General features: G+C 36.1%; 3 protein-coding genes across 8 annotated transcripts; 1 reads left to right on the top strand and 2 right to left on the bottom strand.

Annotated features, from left to right (window-relative positions):
* Nucleotides 1-761: 761 nt before the first annotated feature.
* ergic3 (ERGIC and golgi 3) lies at nucleotides 762-12,768 on the bottom strand. 6 transcript variants are annotated; one of them, XR_013192950.1, is made up of 15 exons: nucleotides 12,562-12,768; nucleotides 12,199-12,269; nucleotides 11,941-12,028; nucleotides 11,403-11,522; nucleotides 10,713-10,806; nucleotides 9,407-9,572; nucleotides 8,893-8,950; nucleotides 7,939-7,953; nucleotides 7,568-7,599; nucleotides 7,384-7,480; nucleotides 5,591-5,655; nucleotides 5,236-5,372; nucleotides 5,032-5,087; nucleotides 995-1,679; nucleotides 762-877 (listed from the first exon to the last, which is right to left on the bottom strand). XR_013192950.1 is itself a non-coding variant. In XM_077197903.1 (14 exons), the coding sequence occupies exons 1-14, from the start codon at nucleotides 12,647-12,649 to the stop codon at nucleotides 1,600-1,602; spliced, it is 1,167 nt and encodes a 388-aa protein (XP_077054018.1). In that variant the 5' UTR covers nucleotides 12,650-12,768; the 3' UTR covers nucleotides 762-1,599. The 6 variants fall into 6 exon arrangements, 2 of the variants coding, with proteins under 2 accessions (XP_077054018.1, XP_077054019.1); XR_013192948.1 differs by having other exon boundaries at nucleotides 991-1,679; XR_013192949.1 differs by having other exon boundaries at nucleotides 979-1,679.
* Nucleotides 6,034-7,104, top strand: romo1 (reactive oxygen species modulator 1). The gene is made up of 3 exons (XM_077197905.1): nucleotides 6,034-6,174; nucleotides 6,684-6,814; nucleotides 6,887-7,104. The coding sequence occupies exons 2-3, from the start codon at nucleotides 6,684-6,686 to the stop codon at nucleotides 6,993-6,995; spliced, it is 240 nt and encodes a 79-aa protein (XP_077054020.1). The 5' UTR covers nucleotides 6,034-6,174; the 3' UTR covers nucleotides 6,996-7,104.
* A 1,275-nt stretch (nucleotides 12,769-14,043) lies between the features above and the next one.
* cyc1 (cytochrome c-1) lies at nucleotides 14,044-20,604 on the bottom strand. The gene is made up of 7 exons (XM_077197895.1): nucleotides 20,453-20,604; nucleotides 19,112-19,302; nucleotides 17,665-17,791; nucleotides 16,385-16,542; nucleotides 15,916-16,076; nucleotides 15,295-15,395; nucleotides 14,044-14,519 (listed from the first exon to the last, which is right to left on the bottom strand). The coding sequence occupies exons 1-7, from the start codon at nucleotides 20,531-20,533 to the stop codon at nucleotides 14,415-14,417; spliced, it is 924 nt and encodes a 307-aa protein (XP_077054010.1). The 5' UTR covers nucleotides 20,534-20,604; the 3' UTR covers nucleotides 14,044-14,414.
* Nucleotides 20,605-24,440: the final 3,836 nt, after the last annotated feature.

A 24,440-nucleotide genomic window follows, 5' to 3' on the forward strand; every position in this document is an offset into this window, starting at 1 on the left:
CAACTTTGTATAAATGTCTTGGCACTTAAGAATGAGTAAGATGATGATTAAAATTGTGGTTCATATTGTTTCCGTGTAGTTCATTAGACATAGATCAATTCCAGAGCTTTGCATTGTGGGATACTCTAGTTATGTACTGCATTTGGTGATATAAAATAAAATGATAATTTCAGAAATAAAGAGTTTTACATTTTCATCTAATTTTGTGTATTACTGTCATACCTCTTGGCTGTGCAATTAAATAGTTTAGTAAGAGATGCAAAAATTAACACTACAAGCAAGTTGAATCTATAAAATGTGCAATGTACATTCCAAAAAAGTTAACTTTATTTAAAGGTGACGTAGTTACACATTACTACATCTACTTAGTAATAACAGTAAAGTATGCATAATTACAAGTAACCCTTAAGCAAACCATAACTCTATAGTAAGTACATGTAGTTAATTAATATTACTCATTACTTAAGTACAATGTAGCTACATCACCTTAAAATAAACTTTTAACAAAAAAAAAGGAAAAAAAAGAATAGTATGTCTCTCCGTCTATCTAGACTTGGTTTCATTAAAAATGAAATTGAAATAAAAACTAAACACTTAAGATCAAATTCATTGAAATTAAGCAAAAATGGAAACTTCAGAATCTGATGGTTAAATAATAACAACATAATTGTGCTGCATTACCTCCATCTACCGAATTTAGTGAAAGTGAGACGAATTTAGGAATCCAATTCCACCGGTTCCTCATTCACGAGACAAGTCACTGAAGGTCAGTGTTACATTTATTTCTTCTTTTTAAAAACCGCTTTGAACAATCAAAATATAAATACATTTTCCCCACACAAAAAATAAACCAGCAACGACACATGACGAAAACTCTCTCACACACACACACACACACACACACACACACACACACACACACACACACACACACACACACACACACACACACACACACACACACACACACACACACACACACACACACACACACACACACACACACACACAGGCACACACACACTTTAGAGTTAAAGGTGCAATTACAAAAAACCATCAGACATCTGTACAGACTGCAGTCTCTGTTTCTGTAAGTAGTTTGTGTGCTTGATGACAGAACAGGGTTCCTGTTGAGATCGCTTGTGTCTTTTCCAGTTTGACAAAGGCTGCCGCTTCTGATTCTTCTGTAGGGACCGAAACTCATTCAAACTACTGTTAAAACTGCTGGTTTAGTCTGCCAAACTCTGACAGTGTGTGACGGGCAGGAAAACACTGGTTTCTTGATCAGGTAACACTACACTTTTTTAAATCAACCAAGGAGCGATTCATAAAGAACAAATAATTCAAAGGCCAAAATCTCAGAAAGAAAGCTTTGATTTGCAGAGGTAAACCACTGATGCATCGGCGCACTGCTGACGCGAACGAGTCCATATGATCCTCCAAAATTCAGTCGGCCAGTGTCTTAGTCACAGGTCCTTGTTTGCGAGGGGCCCGTGTTGATGGATACTGCTCTGTGGCCACAACAACAAACAGTCTGCGGGCTTTCATTGTGGCATCTTCCCTTTAAAACAGAGGTTTCCAGACACGGTCCCTGCGCTGCTAGGATGCTTTACCCAGCTCGATCTTCTTCTGTATGGCTCTTGCTGAGTGGTATATCAAAGAATCGATGAGTCCAGCAACTGAAGGAACAGGAGAGGAACAGACTAGGTGAGAAAGAGCACATCTAAATCGTTGGGTGACACACTGCTGTCTGCATGTTGTTCAAACAGTACACAGCAAAGTTGTAAAAAAAGTTAATAAAAAAATTAGAGGGGAGCATAGATTAATTTTTTTAATCTAGATTAATCTCACTGGAATCTTGGAATTAATCTAGATTTAAATGGCTCATTTGAATTCTGCCGAAGGCATTCAGAATATGTGTGCTACCCAAATAATGACTAAAAGTAAGTCTTTGAGAATAGTTCGCCTCGCGTAGGGATGTGAATTTCTGCCAAAAATGCCATTCGACAATAGAGGAGCAGTCGGATATCGTTCAAAAAAAATTATAAAACAATTGCACAATTACAATGACAGAAAGGGAGGCCAGTTTCATCTTTAGCGATTTGTCATCAAACAAACTGTTTATTAATTGAAAAAGTAACATGTTTTCGTTGTTTTTTTTAAAACATAGTAACTATTAGGCTAATTGGAAGAAGAAAAAAACAATAAGCACGACGTAGCTACAGTCCGTTAGATCAAAAAATAATGTCATATGTTATAATGATTTTATGTGAACCTGCCTTTACCGGCAATAGCCTCCTCCTTTTTAAACAAATTAGTTTCAATCCAAACTATTCATGTGACTATGCCCCTGCGCAATACACGCACATTACCGCGGGATTGCGGGTGTTCATTTCATAAACTGTACACAATGATAGCTTATTTATTTTGTAGCCTATAAATTAATGTATATGTCCAACGGATAATGTCATACTTTTTAGTAGTGCTATCGTGGCGTAATAATCTGTTTGGTTGTAAAATGTATTACCTGAATGAATTGAAATCGAATGTATCGTCCTGTGGAATCATTCATTCACAGACATCATACGAAGATGTTCAACTAATAAAGATCTTCATCGCTGGCAAAAATATGATGCATTTGCAGATTTGCTTTCACTAGACTAAACTGTAGCTCTTGATGTTCTTAAATCTTCCTGTTACGACTCCGTGTCGAGTGTGATTGAACGCGCTTCAGACGATTCAGTGCGTGAGGAACTGAACAGAACTGATTCGCAAACCGATTTAGACAGATCTGCCAACTTGTTTGATGAAGTCTTTGAACAAAACGACCCAAAAGAGTGATTCATTTGTAAATTGAGCATCGCTCATGCCCATAAAAAAGATACAGCGCGCTTGGAATAAACTCATTTAACAACATGTAAAGTAACGAGAGGAACGATCGCCCAAGTAACATGTAAAAGTATACACCTTGTGTCCCTGACAGGAAAATACCCTGCTGCGCGATTTGCGCGAAAATATAACGATATTCGAAAAAGCTATTTTATGATCCCAACCCAACTTTAATATATATATATACTAGTGCTGTGCGTTAAACGCGTTATTAACGGCGTTAACGCAAACACATTTTAACGGCGTCAATTTTTTTATCGCGAGATTAACGCTCTTTTTGGCCTAGCAAACAACATCACACCGGATAGCTAGACCGGAAACAAAACAACAGGCACGCCGCACGTACTTGTTTGGGCTTGCGCGCCGGCCAAAGAGTAGTAGGCTAACGGTACGTTTTGAGTGGATGGCGCGAGCGCGAGACGCCGATCTAGAGACGTGCACTATCAACGCAATAGAGTGCGGCGCGGGACTAGATTTGATGGCCGAGTGCGAGGGCGGGCTCGAGCGGTAATGCACTCACTCTGTGTGCGGATACGGGAGAATAAAACGATTCGCGGGACTCCCGCAAACTAGAAATATCTATGAATAAAACATAAAAACTAATACATTTTTATTCATGTTGCAGAAAAGCAACAAGAACAACTAAAACAAAATAGAAACGATTTACAGGCCAGAGTTTCTTTTTATAACATGTTTGCAGCGTTGAGGGATGTAGCCAATCACAGACATATGAAGAAGCATCAGAAGCATTTAAAATAGACTCCCCTCACCGCTCAAAACAGACTTTTTGTTCAGCGCTGAATTCTGTAAGCTGGCAAATCCTCAAATTATAACAAACAAAGTGTATATATTATGAAAGATGCATTGTGCAGTCAGCTTCACTGATAATAACAGATGTGTGAGATTGCGATGAACTGATGTCAGCCTTTTAGGAATTATTAAGGGAGCGCACTTTGCGCGCATTCAGTCATGCCAAACCATGCACTCAGTAGCCTGCTTGCTTTTATGTTATAACAGTGGTTTGTGTGTTAATGCTTTAATAACAAATAATTTATCAGGAGCATTTATGATGATGTGTATGGTGGCGACACGTAGGCGAAAGTATTTGGAGGTAGCCTACAAAAAAAAGAGTCTGTTTGCTGGCGGGAGCGGGACAAAAATGTTGCGGGCGGGAGAAAGTAACATAGAAAGTAGTTGAGAACGTCAGTTATAACGACCCACGTATGAAAAAAATTGACGGGTTTAAATCGGGCTTGGGCTCATAATTACAGTTTATGTGTCGGGCCGGGCTCGGACACAATGCGCACGGGCTCGGGTCGGGCTTGATTTTTTTGGGCCCGATCTAAGCTCTACAATGGATGACTTCAGACAGAAGCACATGGATACCACAGCTAAGAACAAACTTACTGCTGATCCACTTTTCCATGTTGATAAGAGCATTAAAATTAGAAAAAATAATGAGACAAATAGAAATCAAGGGACATTTAGAATAGATAAAAATGTGCGATTAATCGCGAGTTAACTATGGCATTAATGCGATTAATCGCGATTAAATATTTTAATCGTTTGACAGCACTAATATATACATATACAGTTTTAGAGTGACAAAAAATGCTAATAAATATATTATACATCTTATGGCAATTATATTTACAATTCTACAGTTGTACTGTATTTTTAATAGTCATTTTTTACAGTGAAATATTAAAATAGTAATATTTCTTAAGTTAATAATAATAATAAAGCATGAATTTTAAAATCGCAATCACAATTTTTAACAGAAAAATATGTTTTTTTCCCCAAAAGCATGTAGCCCTATTATAGCTTTTTCGAAGTTGTAGTTTTCTCTCAAACAACTTGATGCATGATGGTCTGTAAAAAGTTTAAAAGGTGTTTACAGGCATGCTGGAAACTTGTTAACTATTGTTCCTCCATTAAATGGTCCAACTGAACAATTAAAGAGGTAAAACTAATCCTCAAGCATTTAAACTGGAAATGGTTTGGGTGGATTTTACACACTTCTCATGTACAAGATGAGCACTCAGCAAATATATGTTACTGCCACAGTAAAAGTAGGTTTATACAGTCTGCATTCTTTCATTCTGCCCATATAGTGCATTTCTGTGAAAACTGGAATCTCACCTGTGAAAACACCTCCTATAATAGCACAAACTCCTGTTAGGAAATGGGTGAAAGACCTGCGGAGGAAAGCCCATACAAAAATATATTAAACACTAAAAATCGCTACATTGCATCATGCAACACACTGCTTTAGACTGTTTCTTTGTGAACATAATGTATGCACTGTAATGAAATGAGAATGAACAACAATAACAGGAGACGTACCTCTGCTTCTCTGTGAATTTCACCATCATTGGAGACAGCTCATAAAGCACAAACACACCAGGTAAACCCTGATCTCCAATCAGCCCATTCGCTACTTTCTCATGTCTTGTTACTGAAAACTGGTTTGTTTTAACAACCTAAAATAAAAGGTAAAACACCTTAAAGACTCTTCTTAATTAACATAAAAGATTACCATGAAAACCAGCAATATATCATTGTTACTACTCAGTTATTGCCAGTAATGTAAAACCTTAATAAATTAATAATTTTTTGCCAGTGGTACTAATGCTAAGTAGCCACAATTTTATACTTTTTTTCTTCTGTTTTTATTCCCCAAATAGCTCAGCTCCCTTACCTCTCCATCTCCTTTAACGTATATCGTTGGCACAATTTTCACAAAATACTGGTACATCATTGATGCTGTAGAGTAAAAGAGTGCATAGATCAATATAATATACAGTATCTCAACGTTTTCTGTCAGCTGAACTATTATTTCCAAATTATTCTCTTATAATCCCCTTGCACTGACAACAAATTGTTTTGATAGATTTTTGTCAATGCCAAGTGTTCCCATTTTTGACCTAATATTTCCATTATGAAGAGTAACAAATATAAAAATTGCTTTTGTATAAGAGATTATAAAAAGTGAATAAAAGTGATTGTTTGATGTTAACACATTTACAAGAACAAACTAATTTGATATTTCATCACAACAGCCTGCAGTTCCATCCTTCACCGTTAGGGTGAATCTCCTGCTCGGAACACCGCGCTAGAGGGCGCTGCTGCACTTTAGAGCCTCGCATTCTCCTCCGCTTGTACTTTAAACACCAACCACTTCCTGTCAAGTAATGGCGTCTGTGTGAAGCAGTCTTGTAACAAACACTTAAAAAATCTTAAAACTAACGTTAACTAATAGAGGCATATAGCGATTTGAACAAGGTAAGCAGATTTTCTTCAAATACATTTCCCGATATTTATTGATACGTACAGTTAGTTCAAGGTGAGAGACCTTGGTGACATTAAACGAAATAGACGACTCACGTGCAATAAATTAGCTTTTATAACATTAGATTTTAGTTTTACTTCAACCTTAATGTTAAGTCATTAAGACCTCGGAAATAAGACCATTTCAGTTCAGTTGCTCATATAATTACATTTCCTTATATAAAGCGCAGGTGTCTAATTTATCAGTAAAAAACAGTGAGCTACTAACGTTACCTAGAATAAGAGCAGCATTCTAGGGCATTATAGAGGTCATTATAGGTTAAATAACTCGGATTGCGACAAAAATGAAAGACAAAATATTTTAAGTTATATATAACTTAAAGTATTGAATCTTAAATTTTTGTCGTATATATATATATATATATATATAATAAAACATTTTGCATGTTACGTGGCATGAATATTTTTTTCCCAAAAAAATCAAGTATGCATCCTCCTCCCAGATGCCGGTGTCGGTAGGACCGTATGGACAGACGCAGCCCAGTTGCTTTGACAGAGTGAAGATGGGCTTCATGATGGGGTTTGCTGTGGGCATGGCTGCAGGCGCCATGTTTGGGACTTTCTCCTGTCTCAGGTATGAAGACTGTCATATTTTGGGTTATTTATAATACAACATATTCATTAACTGGTATTTTGTTGTTTTCAGGATCGGCATGAGGGGTCGAGAGTTGATGGGCGGAGTTGGGAAGACGATGATGCAAAGCGGCGGCACGTTCGGAACCTTCATGGCGATTGGGATGGGCATCCGCTGCTGAGATCACACTAATGCCACTTCTCAACTGATAGGACTTTTGTAGATTCGATTATTTGTCATCATACCCACATTCAAGGACACAGGTGTCAATAAAGACTGATTGAAGAAAACAGATTTTTCTGTAAATCTTGGGCTCAATCTAAGATTAAATTGTTGATGGTTACTAGATTTTAACACTTTGAAGACAGCCCTCCTTTTCATTTGTGTCCTGTAGAATAAGCTACATGGAATTGACATTTAGCAGTGACCTTTCTGCTGTTTATGGAGGGCTGATATTGAAATGAACACAGAGAAGATGAAGAAGGGCTCTTTAATTCTGGACAACACTATGTTCTTTGGAACACATATTTTTAGTTTATGCGTGAAAATAAGAAACGGCACACACTTACCTTGAGGTGCTGCTACATTAGTCTCATCTAAAGGGTTGACAATTCCAGGATAGTCCTTGCCGAATGAAAGATGCTTGATGAAATGTGTCATGTTGATCTATGGTCATACCAAACAGATTCTGTTAGGTCTAATATTATGGGCAATGGCAGACCAGTCTTACTGAAAAGAAGTGAAGCGACTCACATTGTCTAGTCCAAAGCTCTGCAGATCATGAACTGAAAATAAAGAAATCAATTGACAACATGAATAAATGTTTCGAAAGACCCACAATTTGTAAATGCACCTCAATTGAGTAAACTAGGTTAGCTTAGATATTGGCACATTTTTTAAAACAAAGGCAGAGCGTAGTACATTAAGAGGTCACAGATGCGCTTGCTGATGAGAATCGTGACAAATTAATTGATGTTATAGAAGCAATGTCAAATCACAAACTGACTATTTGTTATAGATTAAATCTTAAATAATGTGCAGAGAAAAAGCAGAGTTACTGATGTAGTAACAAGGTAAATTCTAACTTGTCTTGGAATAAAAAGATTTATTAAAATATTACTTACTTTCCACAGCATGCACTGCAGAAAGAAAAGAAAATAGTCACTAAATGGCTTCGATTTTGGAAAGCAAAGTTTTCAAGAGGGATTTGTGACAACCACTGGCCCTTTAAGCTCATTCCAATACTAGAGTAAAATTGCAATGGCCAAATTGTGAGACTCATCTCTCTCTTTCTTAAGTAGGGCTATTGAAATAATGTTTGGGACTTGAATCCAGGGTCTATTAATGAAGTATTGGATATGCGCTTAAGCTGTTGGACGAATAGCCTTTGCATGACCAAGCATAACCGGTGTTAGTTCTGTACCTTGTTACTGAGAAAGATTGTGAGCTTTGGTGGGAAAGCGTAGAAACCTTTTTATCCCCAAGTTAAAAACCCAGACTTCCCAAAAATCATTTCATTAATAAAACCGCTTTGATTTACAGCATCCATGGTCAACACCACAAGGTAATGAATGCATAGAGGAATTAATACGATCTTAAAGGCACACTTGCATACACAATGACGGGACAAGAAACTGTTCATCAGCCCAGAAACTTGGCAACTGGCAAATATAAAACAGACTTTGAGGTGATTTAAACTACAAATACTCAGGTGCACAGACAGACTGATGAACAGTTTTGAGAAAGCAGGCAGAAAAAGCAAATGAAAAGACATGCATTGTGTATTTCTCTAAATAAATACAAATGCAGATCTTAGTGGCAGTGAATGGCTCACCATACACTCCTTTACATAGTAAGAAATGGGAAGCCACATCTAGCTACATGCAGACAAGACTTTAAGATCTGATGCATACTGGCTCATAGGCTTTATTCAAAATCCGTTTCCATTTGATCAGAGTAATAATACATTTTTTAACAGAACACAAAAGGTTTGGGCAAACAGGTTAATAGGTTAAAACTACTAAACATGCCTTGGCATCAGACCTAAAAGCTTTGACTTGTGTTTGATTCATACTTACCATGTACATGAGACTGCTGGAAGCTCTTTCCAGGGGCAAAATGGAAATTTCCTGCCACCTGGAGAAATATAAAGGTAGTTAAACGATTTAGTCATTTAAAGTTGTAGTTTAACCTAAAATTATCACTTCGTCCAAAATCCCATACTGTACTACATTTGTTTTGAAATTTACTTGGTGACTGTTAAAAAAGTACGTTGTACTATGAATGAATGAGTAGAATGAATGAAATTTGGACGTCTACATCCGCCATGTTGTCACTCTCATGTGACCTACTACGCCGTCAGTAGCGTTGTTCCACCCCCATTCACAAATCCTCCCCTGTGGCCGTATGCAATAGTAAAGTGTACATCGAATGCACACTTCAGGATCTCGGCGGAAGTAGTAGGTCATCCAGGTACTTTTCGCCTACTATATATTTGGACATACTACTCTGTTCGCATACGATATATAATGGAAGTGTTTGATTTTGGATGCAGCAATTGATTCAGAAATCAAATCATGGGCTGCATGTTACCTTATTGACCTCCAGAAAGCCATAGACTTGACATCCCTCATTCTTCTGTTCCTGCATCTTCTGGCTGAAGCCCTCTCTCTTACACTGCTCAATGGTGTCAGGGGTCTTAAACGCCCAGCCGCGCCGCCGATACGCCTCCCGCACATCATCACAGGTATTGCAACACCTGAAGAACAATCACAATCACAAACTTTGGCCATATACACCTGGTATTAACATCAGTCTCAGATCCACAGTTTTTCCATAACTGAATAACGATAACTATATTAGCATCCACACCAGCGGATGATTTTCTGTTCATTCTAAGCATGTGCTGCAGTTTTGTTGTCTACCACTTTAAATGCATTGAGTTCAGGATGGATTCTGATTGGCTCTCAATGTTTTTATCATTCATCAGCTGGAAAAACTCGTTCTGAAAGGGATTCCGATACCATTTTCCTTTGCTGTTATCGTTATAGTTTTGGTGTGGACTCTACTACACTTTTATATTTAGAACAATTTTTTAGAACTATATCTTTACCATTACAGTTATCGTCCTTGGTGCGAATGGGCCTTTAGATGAAAATTACAAATGTTGCTCTGGCAACTAACTAAAATGAAATAAGTTTAAAGAAACAAAACAAAACAAAGCAAATAACAAAATTACTAAAACGAAAACTAAACGAAAACTGAAATATAAAAATAAAAACAAATTCTATTATCATCGTAGTGTATCATCGTATTAATACTACAGTATCACAGACTGCCATATACACTTTGTATTAACATTTCGTGAGCTTAGAATTATATGGTCCTATCTCCACTTTTGGTCGAAATTGAGTTTGACATAATCTTATCCATTAGGTGTTTATTAATGCCTGTGTGGTGTGTTATTTTTGTAAAAAAAAATATTCTGTTAGTAGTTATTAATAAAATAAAAAGGTTCCATTTCACAAAACAGCAGGGATTTAAAAACTTTGATGCTCAATATCTCAGAACTACCCTAAACGGAGATAGAACTGTATAATTCTAAGCTCACGATTTCTCAAATGCATTTCCAGTGAAAGTCTTTTGCAGGAAACATTAGAGTTTACACTACAAATGTCATATCAACTCAAGTGTGAAGACAGATGCCCTGGAGGATTTTTAAACTTCTTATCAATCTCTTCCTCTTTCATTCAGCCTGACTATGTAAGAGTGTGTCAACTACAAGGATCGTAACTAAAGTTTTCAGAACCGGTTTCACACATGTAGAAAGACCTGTTCTTTAAGTAAATGTCATTTTTCATAAAACCACAGCTGCTCAGTATGTGGTGGTGAAACTCACTTTAAATCTTCAGTCTCAGCTCCATAACAGCTCTCACAGCGCTCAGGATCCAGCGTACTGGGGTCAAACACCCCTTCCTCCTCTTTACCCAAATCTGCACAGAAAACAACAGCAAGTCAAATCAAAGCAAATATTCTACAATCCTTTATTGTAAAACCATGTTTGTAATAAAATGTCCCTCTTTTACTTTATAGCTTTTATTATTTAGAATCTGCATTTATAACACAATGTGTTTTTGAAGAATTGTATTTAAAGTGCACAAAGAGCACCATAAAAGTATAATGACATTTCTCCTTTTTCTCAATATTAATGGGTGAACTATTTCTTATGGTTAAATATTTTAAGTATGTTTAAACAGATGATTAAAGTTAGATTGACAACTGCATTAATACAATTCTTGTTTTTGAAGATTTGAAATCTTTTAAAGTTGGCACAAAACAAGACAAGCACAGCAACAATATCCCTTGTTTTCCCTTTTTTCACTTTCACTTATGGCTGAACTAATCCTTTACTTAAATATTTGAAGTATGTGTGAACATGGTGTTAAAGTTAGCTTGAAAATTGCATTCATGCAATTATAGTTAATGTGAAATCACTTTATGAGCAGCTTTCAAGAACGATACACTGTACATTTCTCAGCAGAATATAAGAACGTCAGTTTGTTAAAGCACTTAAGATGATGATGCTGACCGTGTTTTTCAGCCTCAGTTGTGACTGGCTGGCCATCTTTGTCGAGTCTCTGTTTAAACAAGTTATGCTCCACGTCCAGCTGCTGCTCCCCTGCTACGTCCATGGCATCAATGCTCAGATCTATGAAAACAAAATAACAAACATTTCAATAACACCTGCACACAGAGAAAATAACTATATAATAACAGTAATAGCACATAATAACAATAATAAGTAAAACAGCGGGAGTGAATATGACACCAACATTGATTGGGTAAGTGTCAGCTGTCTTTGGGATGAAATATGACACGGACATGTTCTTTACAGGCTGCAATCCACATATGCTATGACTTGATCATTTCAGGTCTTTCAACACATTTACAGTATAGGGCCTTCTATCATTATACTATAACTTCTTAACTGAGCCTGATCCAAATTGTATTCGCTTATATGGTTTTGCAGCACATGAACATGAACAACAGGACATAACTTTCATCTACAAAATATTCAGCCGGACTGACCACCAAAACATAAAGTACAGAACAAAATGTTTGCTTACAGGCACAAGGCATATGTGGAAATATAACATCAATGTTGATCCTTAGTTTGTCTCCTCTGGAAGTGTCTACAAATAGTTCAGGATAGACCTAAAAGAGATGACATCAAACCCAGAACCCAAAGATGTTTCATCAAAACTTTATGAACAGTGCACTATTAAGAAAATAGACTCTCCATACACAGCCACTATTGACTGACAGATGTCATGAGATTGAGTTAGACATATTATGCTCAAGTTTATATGAAATCATTCACCCACCTCCTTAGTTAGATAATACTGCAGCTCAGAGAAGAACAGAATCAACATGATAAGTCCACTGATGATGGTCACTATAAAGTGAACAAAGAACATGTGGATGAAGAAACAAGTGATCTACATGGCATTTAAATCACAGTCACAATAAGCATGGCTCTTATCTCATACAGACTTGGATTTATGAGCCCTAAGTGACATTATTCAATCAAGCTATGTTCATTTAGTCTCATTTAAATATGCAATTAGATGTACATATTTTAAGACGTTATGTTAATAAGCCTGTTCGGTACTGTTTCTCCCCATGAGTCTGTGTGTATGAATGGCGCTCAGCAACTCAACAGTTAACGGTGGATCTATATCACTCACCCGTGGCTCCTCCACATGTTTTGATCCTGAAGTCCTCTAGAGTTTTCGGATAAGCGTCAAATTGTTTAAGTTTATTTAACGCATCCATTCTCCCTCTCGTGCGGCGGTAAAGCTAGCCGTCACTTCTTTTTCCAGTGACCCATTTCCGGTACATCGAGGAAGTGATGGAATCCTCCCAGCCAATCAGATTCCACCGCGTAGCTGGAGCGTCTCTCCTCTGTTGACGCTCTAGTGGTAGATGTCTGACATATCTCCATCGTAAAACTAAGATATTTTTTTATTTAATAATTTCTTACAATTTAAGAACAAAATTATTAAAATATGTGTTTTTATATGCTGACAGGTATTTTAGACCGACATTAATACACTATTCGTAAATTAATCAACGTTTTATACTCCCATGACATTACAGAAAAAAGTAGATTTCAAATTAGTAAAATGATAGATCAAATATACAAAACGTAACCAATGCAGCTTTATTTAAATATACAGATATTACCAATACATATTCTGTTGCGTTAATTTGATTTATTTTGCTAGTTTAATCGGATATTGGAATTTTGTTTCAATGTTACCAATCAAAGTCCATTATGGACTAACTCTTAAAGATATTTTATTAATCTATACTAATGAGAATATGGGATTATTAAACCTTTATTTTCCCTATACACAAAGAAGTATTCTTTATGTCAACCTAAATTTCAAAACAAATTACCATTTAAAATATATTGATATTTACTTAGTAATCCCTAATTTTTTATTTGCATGTAGTTTTATATTTTATTTTGTAAATGTATACATATACCATATAGGTGTGCAAGTTATTCATTTTTTTTAATATACATTTCACCACTTGTCTTCATTAATTCGATTCAGTTTTGCATTCTTCATTCAGTCTTTAAAGTTAAACCACAAGGATATATTAAGATTGATTAAGTTGTAAAAAACTTTTTTGGGACCTATTAAAACCATTCCTTCTGGTGGCTTTGATGTTGTCAAAAGCACATAAAACATTTTTTTTTACACTTCTGTTGTTTTAGCATTTCAGGTATTTACAATTATCTTGAGAGGTCTGGTAATGTATTCAGCATTCTATTGCTTCTTGATAAAACTATATTAATTACAGCAGATTAGACCTGACGTTATGAAGATCTCTGAGCATGATTATCTAAAAATTTAGAAAGTTATAAAAACAAAAAACAGCAAAATTAGTATTCTGGTGTACAGTCTAACACAACCTTCAGGACATCTCAGAAAACACAGACTGTCTACAAATAGTTAATTCACAACATTTTCTTTGGATTCTTAGGTTTGGATATTATGTATATTATAGTACATCGAATTAGTTACTGTCATTCTCAATAAATGGCTTTAGTATTTCCTAGTTTTTAGGTTGCTTTGGATAAAACAACCCCAGCTAAGTGAATGAATCTAAATGATCAGACAGAATCAGATAGTAAACAGAATTGTTATAAGAGGTCATTAGGGTATACTGCTTTTATTAAATATTTATACAACAAAGTTTAGAGAACCTAGTGCGAAGACAGATCTCACAAAGCACAAGAAGGTTGCAAATGTATGTTTGATTTTCGCCTCTGAACACATCGCCTTGCAAACAACCACAAAAAATTAATTGAGATAATATTTATTTTACAGTAAAACATCACAAAGGTTGTCTCAGATCCCACTCCCCAAGTCATTTAAGGAGCAAGGACATCTATCTGATAGGATGTCCAGCGGTAATTGATGACAGCAACCTTATCTTGAAGCATTGTGCATTCTGAAAAAGATCGGAGAATTGTGAATCAGGTTTTTATGTTGTGTCAAGGCCTAGTGAAGGCAGCAGTTTGGGTTTATTTGGGAGGCCTGTAGGCAATCTTTCTGCTCTTCAGCACAGACCACCTGTGCCTCTTCATGTAGTAGACCAAGGGAACAAGTATGGAAGCGCCCATCAACAACTGCAGAGAGAATGAGAGAAAAACAATTAGAACTATTTTTTAGGAGTAATGCTTTAATTTGGGATGAATTCTCAGAGATTTAGCATGCATGTTTTGCTTTTCTGTTATACTGTGGTCACTGAAACTGCACAGCAAAAAAATAAAAGAAAAAGAAAAAAGAAAAGAAAAAGGGGTCTCTTTGGATTTAAATAGGCGAATGCTTAAGAGTCTATGATTGGATCAATATTGTAGTGACGTTTCTAGCATTTTATATGTTTGGCAACAGTTCTTCTAACCCTAATTGATGGAGTGTGGCCTTTCATTTCTTAAATTACCGAGTAGGAAAACATATCATGGCCATATTACAGAATGACAACATCAAGATTCATCAGGATCAAATTGTGAAAGAATGTTTATGAGGAGCATGAGGAATTTTCACATATGAATTGTCCAAACCTTAAATTCATTGAAAGTCTTTGAGATGTGCTGAAGGAGACTTTACAGAGTGCTGGACTCTTGCATTGTCAATACGAGATCTTGAGCAAAAAAAGGCACCTCTTTATGGAAATAACATCACAACATTTATTTCCATCAAGACGGGCATCATTTATTTTAATCTTTGCAATAATGATCCAAACATAGACTCAAGCATTTGCCTATTTAAATCCAAACAGAAACTTTTCTTTTGGCCGGGCAGTGTAGTTTTGCATTACATAAATCGAAACTTCTACCAATATCTATGTCAGTTGAGCCTGAAGAAATAAACTGGTGGTGAAGAAATCAGGAAAACACAAACCTTCAATCCCATACGTTTGCGTTGGTCATGTTCTGGCTCGGACGCCCACCTCAGGAAAGTACAAACATCTTTAGCAACCTGGCTCATGGTGGCAGGGGTTCCTATGGGAAAACAGTGAGCTATTCAAAAACTCTGACCTACGGTAGGTAATACTTCATATGTTATTTACCTAATATGCATTAGCTCATAATGACTTTAATCCAGTAGAGAGGATTCAGTAAATGGGAAAAAAAAAATTCTAAATGGCTAATTTATATGCAAATCAAATCAGAAGGGATTTAACACATATTTAACACAGAAAAGTACTCTGCAGTCTTTGTATGGCAGAACTTAATTATAATCAAAGCCCAGCAAGTATGAAATATAACCCATGCGTAAAATATACCGTTAATGAGAATGCCACCAGCGGGCTGACAAATCTTGTTATTTTATTCCCTCCTTTCCACCAAAAGGAATTTAATACATTCAAAATGAATGCACTATATTTAGAAGGCAAAAAAGAAAAGTAATGAGTTGTATTAATGACAGACATCATACGATTATCGATTGACAGTCCTAGTAGAAATATGAATTGGAGTGCATCTCAAAAGCGGCAATGATACTAGAAAACTAAAAACTCACCATCATCATACTCAAGCACCTCGTTATAGATGGGTGGTGCCATACCAATGGCCTGACCAGGGAAATAAGGGTTGTAATAAAGCCCCTCCCTCATGGACACACCAGCCGGAGGATCACAGTAACCGGTCAAGAGAGAGAACACGTAATCTTCCCCTCCATGCCTGAGAGAAATAGAAATCATAAAATGTAAGAAGAAAAAAGTTTAGAACTACAAGATCAAGTTTGGAAAAGAAAAACAGCAGTATTATAATAATAAATCTATAAAGTTTAATCTCTCTCAAACATATAAAATGGTTAATTTTGGGGTTAAAAATTGCTTGTAGTAGAACAATTTTTAATGCCAGAGCAAACAGGACCACAAAAAGGGCTTTTAGTGATGCTTTTATGAGGATTCAGATGCAAGAAATGTCTGACACTTTTAAAAAGTGTAAAATGGAGACTTTTGTACCTTTTATAAGTAATTTGTTACCTAGCATTGACAATGTAGCTGAGGTCAGGGGGCAGAGCGCCGTTGTTTGCAGCACGGGCAGCCTCAGGGTTCGAGTAGGGTTTGGGGAAGTAATCTGAGGGTTTTCCAGGTCGGGTGAACATCTCTCCCGTGTCATCAGGACCATCCACAACTTCAATCTACATAACAGAATGTTAACCACATTACAGATGTGCGTCAAAGATATTAAGGTGACAGATGCATTAACAAGACACTGACTCCACATTGTTTTATTTTTCCAAAAGAAAATGATAGTGATGCTTGCTTGTCTGTGCAACATTTTTTATTGCATTGCTGTGCCTTGAAACGCTACAAAATATTCCATTAAACTCAGTGGTGCAATTAGATAATGAGTTAATAACTATATAATACAATTTGATTTATGAGCAAGAATTGCACCAGACAACAACTCCTTGATTCAAATGATTTGGTCAGAGCGACTCTCCAGTTAACAATTCATTGAATTCACAAGGCTGACGAAGTTGCTACTGCCAAATTTTAGGATTTATTGTTGCAAATGAAAATCGTCTTTATGTCACGACTGTCAGTTGTTTGTCACCTAAATCTGCAGTAAAAGGGCGAGCCGTTTAATGCCCACTGTATGAAATGCTTAAATTTGGACATGTCCACCACATTTCTGCATTACTGTCTGAACAGGGTAAGTTTTGTAAAAACTTAACATAAGATTAAAATAAATCAAATTAATGCTCAAGCATCTTCCCCACTACTGTAGCAGTTTCAAATTATAAAAAAAATAGTATATTTTCATAGTGTTCATCTTAATGTTAACGCATGTGATGTTTGTTTTTATATTACATGTTTATATCAACACATTTACAAACATTTTGTTTTTCCTAATTTGTATATACTATATGGTATACCCGGTTATTTTTTACTTGTTTGCACACTTGAATTATGAGTTTTTATCAGTAGTTATCAGTGTGACCACTGACCCTGTTTTTTACTTGCAGATCAATACATATTAAGTGTCTGCATAATCTTCCTTATTGACTAGCACTTCTATATGACAAATTCATATGGAGTAGGATGGAGTGTATAGACCTCCAAAATAAACATTCATCAATCAGTACTTTTAATACAATTACATTAAAAATCAGTGCTTTTGTACTTTTACTCAAGTAATATTGAATACTTCAACTGGAGTCATATTTTTTCAGAGTATCTGTACTTTTACTCAAGTACTTGATTTGTGTACTTCATCCACCACTGGTTATGCATGTTAACATCATAAGAAATCTGACCTCTTCAGCCAGGGTCTTGACCTCTGCCTCTGTGTGTGACACTCCTACCAAGTTACGGAAGGCCAAATACTCCATACTATGACAGGCCGAGCACACCTGCTTATATACCTGATACCCACGACGAATACTGAAAAACAAAGCCATTGAAAGAATTGAAAGAACTCAGAGCATTGTTCTTTCTCTGTGATTTGATATATTGTCCATTGATATGTACACTTCCTCCTATAGGTGGATAATGAAACCAAATATTTATCGTACATCAAGCCAATTAATATACTGAAAATAGATATTCTGTTGCAAATATTTGATAACTGTATAACTGAGAGCGGGGGAAGTTATGCCACATGAACTCCACTAGACAGGGAGAAATTATATAAAACCAATATCCCTAATTACATTTAACTCTGTAAAGGCTGACGTATGAAATAATAGTCATAATAATTTTTTTTTTGGAGGAGTTTATACAATCTAAAAAAACTTGCATATGTGTTTTTGTGAAGTATTATATTTGATACATCAGGACTTTATGGCTCATAGAGTGTGACATAGGAATAGAGGAATATGGAGCTCACATGCAAGGATGCACAAACTAAGCAAAAATATGCAAGTTGGTGCAGTTGCTGATATTTAAATGGCCAAGATTAAATTTTTATAGTTTGTAATGGAAATCAATGAGATATTTATAAAAATAAAACAGACTAGCATACTTAAAATGTCACTCTGCATATCCCAATAATAATGTCTTAGTAAGATTAAATGCTTTGCTTTATGATCAAAGCTATGTATATTTTTAGTGTGTGGGGGGGGGGGGGGCAAAACATAACACAATACAATGATGATTGATAGATACAAATAAACGTTCCTAGTTAGAGTATAAAGAATGTAAATCTTTGATGATTTTAAAACTTTGCGGATTCTTTAAAGGGATAATTCACCCCAAAAAATTTAAATTGTCATAATTTACCCTCAAGTTGTTCCAAACCTGTGTTTCTTTCTTCTGTTGAACACAAAAGAAGATATTTTAAAAAATGTTGGTAATTGACTTCCATAGTAGGAAAAATAAATTATAAAATACAATGGTCAATGCTATAGTCAACCGTCTTGTTACCAACATTCTTCAAAATATCTTCTTTTGTGTTCAACAGAAGAAAGAAACTCATACAGGTTTGGAACAACATGAGGGTGACTTGAGGAAATAACAATTTTCTTTTTTGGGTGAACTAACCCTTTAAGCAGAACTTCTGTATCCAATGGTGCGAATTTAAGGTGGGCTTTCCTGTTTGGCTGAAAAATGGTAGATGGGTAAAGTATTCTCGAAACCGGTTAAAAAAGCCGCTAGTCGTCATGCAGAAATTGCACACATAACATTTAACCTACTGTTGTTATAACATCAGTAGACAACATCATTTTGTGCACTGAAGTTGGCACAAAATGTGGGCAATGGTACCTGGCATGGTCGAGGGAGGACAGCATGCCGTTGTGGCTCCAGGGGTACGACGGCGGGTGCAACTCCAAATCAGAGGCCTTGACTGACTGCTGCAGCATTAGAGCCAGACCCGCTCCTCCTGTCGTCAGCACTCCAATCGTGGTCAGGGCTATCTTCTTCCCCTTCGGCAGGCTAGCGAATGACATGTTGGCCTACAAAATACAAAAACGTTGCCAAGGATTATTTTTCAGGTAGGAATTTGAAGGATAACTCTGCATAAATGCACCTCGAGTAGTGTCATCCCAACATTCACAGATGCAAGTCAAAAATGACACGACATTGAGAAATTATTCCATATTGTTACTAAAAACTGTACGTTCTTCACATTCATATACCATGGTGTTTATATGGCACTCCAAAGTACTTTAAGAATTCATGTCCAAAAAAACACGAAAACTATTTTTTTAAATAATGACTAAATCTGCACCAATGACTTTAAATGCCCATTCAAACCAACCAATGGCAAAAACTACTTATAAGTACATTGGCTTCTATTAAAAAGATTTATTAATATAGATTGCATACCAATAGGGCAAGCCATAACAAATATGGTGGAGCCCAAAAGTCTGGGACCACATTCAAATCTAAACGTGTAATTGTGGACTTTTTAGTTGGATTTTAAACAAGGGTTTAGGATTTTGTAAAAAATTATAGAACTGTTACATTATTAAGAAATATGCATGATATCTAGGTCACAACCAAGCAAAAATGGTGATTTTACCATGTTAAATCCTTTGTGCAAAATACAGACCAACAAATCAGTAACATTGTCAAATCATGCTGGATTTCTTATGCTAGCTCAAATTCTGCTGTCAATAAAACACGTAGCCTACTATGACATCGTGACATTGATATTAAATCTTCAAATCAACATTTGACACAAATTGTAAGCATATTGCAAAACAAACTGAAACGGTTGTCATGTTCTGTAAAAACTATAAGGATTACTAATGTATTATAAGCTTTGACTGTCAAAGATCAATGATGTCACCAAGGATAAACTCAAGGAATGGGCGCATCAGTTATTAGACTCCAAAGTGCTTTTTAATCCAAACTACATATGATCTCTTACAAATAATACTCCTTATTAGATAGGCAAATGTGTTACGACACTAACATAAAAGCAGAAATGTTATAATGCGAATGTAAAAGGAGCCACAGTTGCTGTGACCTTGCTTTAGGTAATACAATGCAAGAGACGCCGGGACATGGCAACGAATAAAGGCATATATTTACATCCTTCAGACACCAGAATGCGAGAAAAGGGCAAATAATAATAATAAAAACTAGATGCGTCCATACCCGTGGAGCATGAAGTGATTTTGAAGTGTTGAGGAGTGTTCTCCCGGTGCCGGAGAACACGACCACACGGAGCGCCGCCATGTTCTTGACTCTGCTGATAAAAGGCTCTTCCACCGGATGAGAGCGATACTGGCCCCTCCCTTCCCTGAAAATTACACAAGATCTTACGAAACTTATTATAACAGATGCTAATAAACGGCAATTTTTTAATTTATGGAGAATATATGCAATTTATATAGCGAAAATGGGTTTGACTGGACGCAAATTGTAAGCGTTATCTTATTTTTAGTTATTTACATTGATCCGAGACTGTTTTTTTGTTATAACGCAGGCGCCACCTATAGGTTGGGGGTGTTCCGAGGACTGAGCAGCATACAAAAAGTTATTTGGCGGTGTCAAAAGTCTAGTAGTGATGGAAGCTTTTCGAAACTCTGAATCAGTTCACTTGTGTTCTTTTATTGATGTGTATTCTTGTGTTGTATGTTATCAGGCAGGGGTTTACAAACTAGACCAATTAGAAGCAATTAAATATTATTGTCCTTTTCTGTATTAACCCCACAAGGTCTACTCTACTGTATCATATTTGATACATGGATTTCTAAGGCTTTGAAATCATCAACAATCAAAACTTTGCTGAAAACCCTGTTTGTACTCGTTTGCTGAAATCACATGACTTTGGCAAGTTCCATGCAAGCTCCGAACCACGGATTCGAAACAAAACATTCGAAACGAAACTTCATGAAGCAGTTTCGGAAGTCGAGTCTTACACCTGCCATAAGCCAAAAAATGTGGGATGGATTATAAGAGTACTGTATATAGCTGGTCAAGGTAATCAAATCATAACATAAATGTAACTTCTCCAAATATACATCCACTGACATACACGTTTGCTCCTGGTTTGGGTTGAATTTGAACTTGAGGCCTTTATCACTCGTTGGCAATGCTGCATATATCATGTGTTTATTATAATTTTCTTGATTATTATTTATCTTGTGTTTATATTTATTTTCTAGCAAAGTAAATTATGTTTTTTTTGTAACGTGTGGTATGTTTTAGGGCTATGCCCACTATGGTGGTACCATGGTAAAGTGATGGTGTCAGATTATATTGGTGCCTTGATGGAACCTATGGAAATTCTTGTACCATGGTATTATTTATATGGTATTCCAGAGATAATTTTGCAGACTAACATGTAATGTTGTTCACCAACTTCATGAGGTCAAACTAAATATAGCTAATTTGAGCTGTTTTATAAATAATTTCATATTAATTTACTTTGGTTGTAGTAGCTCTGTTACCAACATTACAGTTTAAAACCTGATTTGTATGTTTTTGTGCGATAATTATTAAATAAACTTAGCCTAAAATATTTAATTGAAGTTAATGTCAGTAAACCTATTTTATATTATAATATATTATTTTATTTTAACTTATCTAATCAGTCTCACAAGAAAAATAAAATGGAAATTGTGCTTAAAATAAAAAAAAATAGGACACCCAACTATATTTGTGTAAAGTGCCCATTGAAGACTTTAGTTGGCTCAGTTGTTTCTCCTTAAATTCCTTTGGAAATATATAAAGACACACAAATTAGAAATTTTTTGACATATGGTAAGATGGTACATGTCCAGACATGGTAGTTCCATTGTAAACGTCCATAAACGTGGTAGTATCATGATACTTTTTATAAGTGAAGTGCATGGTTTCTGTATATGTTAAGAATACCATACCATACTATTATACCATGGTACATGTCCAAAAACACAGTATTACCGTGCTACTTTTTGTAGGTATTTTTTGCTGCGGTGTTTGTGTACTTCCTGCAGTCATTGGTACTGAAATAATATTATGTTGTTTTTTTTTGGTTGTAAAAACTGTTGTAATTGCTCGTTCATTCCTGTAGATGGCAATGTACAATAAGTGTGCGCAGGCAGTTGTCCAGGTCCAGCCAGTTGAACCCTAAGCAGTCAATACAGTTAGAACATGAATGATAGATGGAGTACAGCACTCTTGAGCGATGTCTATTATACATCAGCTTTAGCATTTGATTGTGTTCATACCATACTAATGAGTGTTATGTAGTTTCTAATTTGTATGAATAAATGTAAGTGTGAGTGTTGTGGATCATGTTAATTAATACAGCAGTAGAGAAATGAGATTTATTAAAACCATGTGCAGCATCAAGATTATCACATAGATCTTTTTTTATGGGCAAGAAAAGATACACTAAGTTTGAAAGATATGCCAGCTGCAGTCTTGAAAAAGTTCTATTTGCTGACCGGAGGACATTTCTTTAATTTTGTAATTTTTTTAAATTAACATTAATTGATAGTTTTATAAAAATGAAAATGATAAAAAGCAGACATTTAATTCAATTCAATTCAATTCAAATTTATTTATATAGCGCTTTTCACAATACACATTGTCTCAAAGCAGCTTTACAGAAAGTGCATTTCGGAAATGTACATAGAAAAATACAGTTAGTTAATCATGTATTAATTTATGGCATAACATATCGCCGGCATTGAGTCGTCTCTTCACAGGCGTCGAGTCGTCTCTTCACAGGCGTTGGGGCATCTAAAGTCTCCGTGAGAGGCTGGATACAAACTGGAGCTGACGAACGCTATTTACCTCGGGACTAGCGTCCCGAGGTAACAGCAGAAAGGCAAATGGGAAATAATTAGCATAGCTGATGTTCATAATGTTAATGCATTCGAACTGATTCAGCAGTAGTATTAAAGGTTAAGCATTAAGTGAATGCTTGGTTAAAGAGATGCGTCTTTAATCTAGTTTTAAACTGGGACAGCGAGTCTGAGTCTCGGACAATATCAGGAAGGCTATTCCAGAGTTTAGGAGCTAAATGCGAGAACGCCCTCCCTCCTTTAGTGGACTTAGATATCCTAGGAATTACCAGAAGCCTCGAATTTAGTGATCTTAAAGAGCGCGATGGATTGTATGGCGATAGAAGGTCTGTTAAATACACAGGAGCTAAACCATTTAGGGCTTTATAGGTCAGTAGGAATACTTTGTAATTGATACGTAACTTAATAGGTAACCAGTGTAGAGATGATAAAATAGGTGTTATATGATCATATTTTCTTGATCTAGTAAGAACTCTAGCGGCTGCATTTTGCACTAACTGTAGCTTGTTTATTGAGGATGCAGGACAACCAGCTAATAAAGCATTACAGTAATCTATTCTCGATGTCATGAATGCATGAACTAGCTTTTCTGCATCAGAAACAGATAGCATGTTACGTAGCTTAGCAATGTTTCTAAGGTGGAAAAAGGCTGTTCTTGTAATATATGAAATATGATTTTCGAAAGTCAAGCTGCGGTCTAGTACAACACCCAGGTGTTTTTTTTAAATGAATTTACATTTATTCATTTAGCAGACGCTTTTATCCAAAGCGACTTACAAATGAGAACAATAGAAGCAGTTTAACTAACAGTAGGACAACAATACGCAAGTGCTATATCCCCTCTCAGTTTAACTTAAGTGCTTTTTTTTTTTTAATAGAATGGAAGAGAAGAGAAAGTGTTAGTACTACTGAATCAAGTGCTGCCGAAAAAGATACGTCTTCAGCAGTTTCTTGAAAGTGGCTACTGACTCAGAAGCTCTGGTTGAGTTAGGCAGATCATTCCACCAACAGGGAACAGTCATGGTAAAGGTCCGAGAAAGAGATTTTGTGCCTCTTTGAGATGGTACCACAAGACGACATTCGCTAGCTCAGCGCAAGTTTCTGGATGGCACGTAAGTCTGAAGTAATGAGTTTAGGTAAGATGGAGCAGTGCCAGTGGTTGTTCTGTAGGCAAACGTCAGTGCCTTGAATTTAATGCGAGCGGCAACTGGCAACCAGTGCAATTTAGTGAGGAGAGGAGTGATGTGTGCTCTCTTTGGCTCATTAAAGACTACTCTGGCTGCAGCATTCTGGATCAATTGTAGAGGTTTGACAGAGCAAGCTGGAAGACCAGCCAGGAGAGCATT

Source organism: Siphateles boraxobius, unplaced genomic scaffold (assembly GCF_051911475.1).
Source record: "Siphateles boraxobius isolate OS27281-9 unplaced genomic scaffold, OSU_SipBor_1 41, whole genome shotgun sequence".
Taxonomy (NCBI): domain Eukaryota; kingdom Metazoa; phylum Chordata; class Actinopteri; order Cypriniformes; family Leuciscidae; genus Siphateles; species Siphateles boraxobius.

What these genes read in the sequence shown, in the direction of transcription:
- romo1 (XM_077197905.1), top strand. Translation starts at nt 6,684, where the DNA reads ATGCCGGTGTCGGTAGGACCGTATGGACAGACGCAGCCCAGTTGCTTT. An exon ending in GGGACTTTCTCCTGTCTCAG is followed by an intron (nt 6,815 to 6,886) that starts GTATGAAGACTG and finishes TGTTGTTTTCAG; the next exon opens with GATCGGCATGAGGGGTCGAG.
- cyc1 (XM_077197895.1), bottom strand. Translation starts at nt 20,533, where the DNA reads ATGGCGGCGCTCCGTGTGGTCGTGTTCTCCGGCACCGGGAGAACACTC. An exon ending in AATCACTTCATGCTCCACGG is followed by an intron (nt 19,303 to 20,452) that starts GTATGGACGCAT and finishes TGTATTTTGTAG; the next exon opens with GCCAACATGTCATTCGCTAG. An exon ending in TCCTCCCTCGACCATGCCAG is followed by an intron (nt 17,792 to 19,111) that starts GTACCATTGCCC and finishes TTTGTTTTTCAG; the next exon opens with TATTCGTCGTGGGTATCAGG.
- ergic3 (XM_077197903.1), bottom strand. Translation starts at nt 12,649, where the DNA reads ATGGATGCGTTAAATAAACTTAAACAATTTGACGCTTATCCGAAAACT. An exon ending in AACATGTGGAGGAGCCACGG is followed by an intron (nt 12,270 to 12,561) that starts GTGAGTGATATA and finishes TTCACTTTATAG; the next exon opens with TGACCATCATCAGTGGACTT. An exon ending in ACGTTAAAGGAGATGGAGAG is followed by an intron (nt 5,373 to 5,590) that starts GTAAGGGAGCTG and finishes CTTTTATTTTAG; the next exon opens with GTTGTTAAAACAAACCAGTT.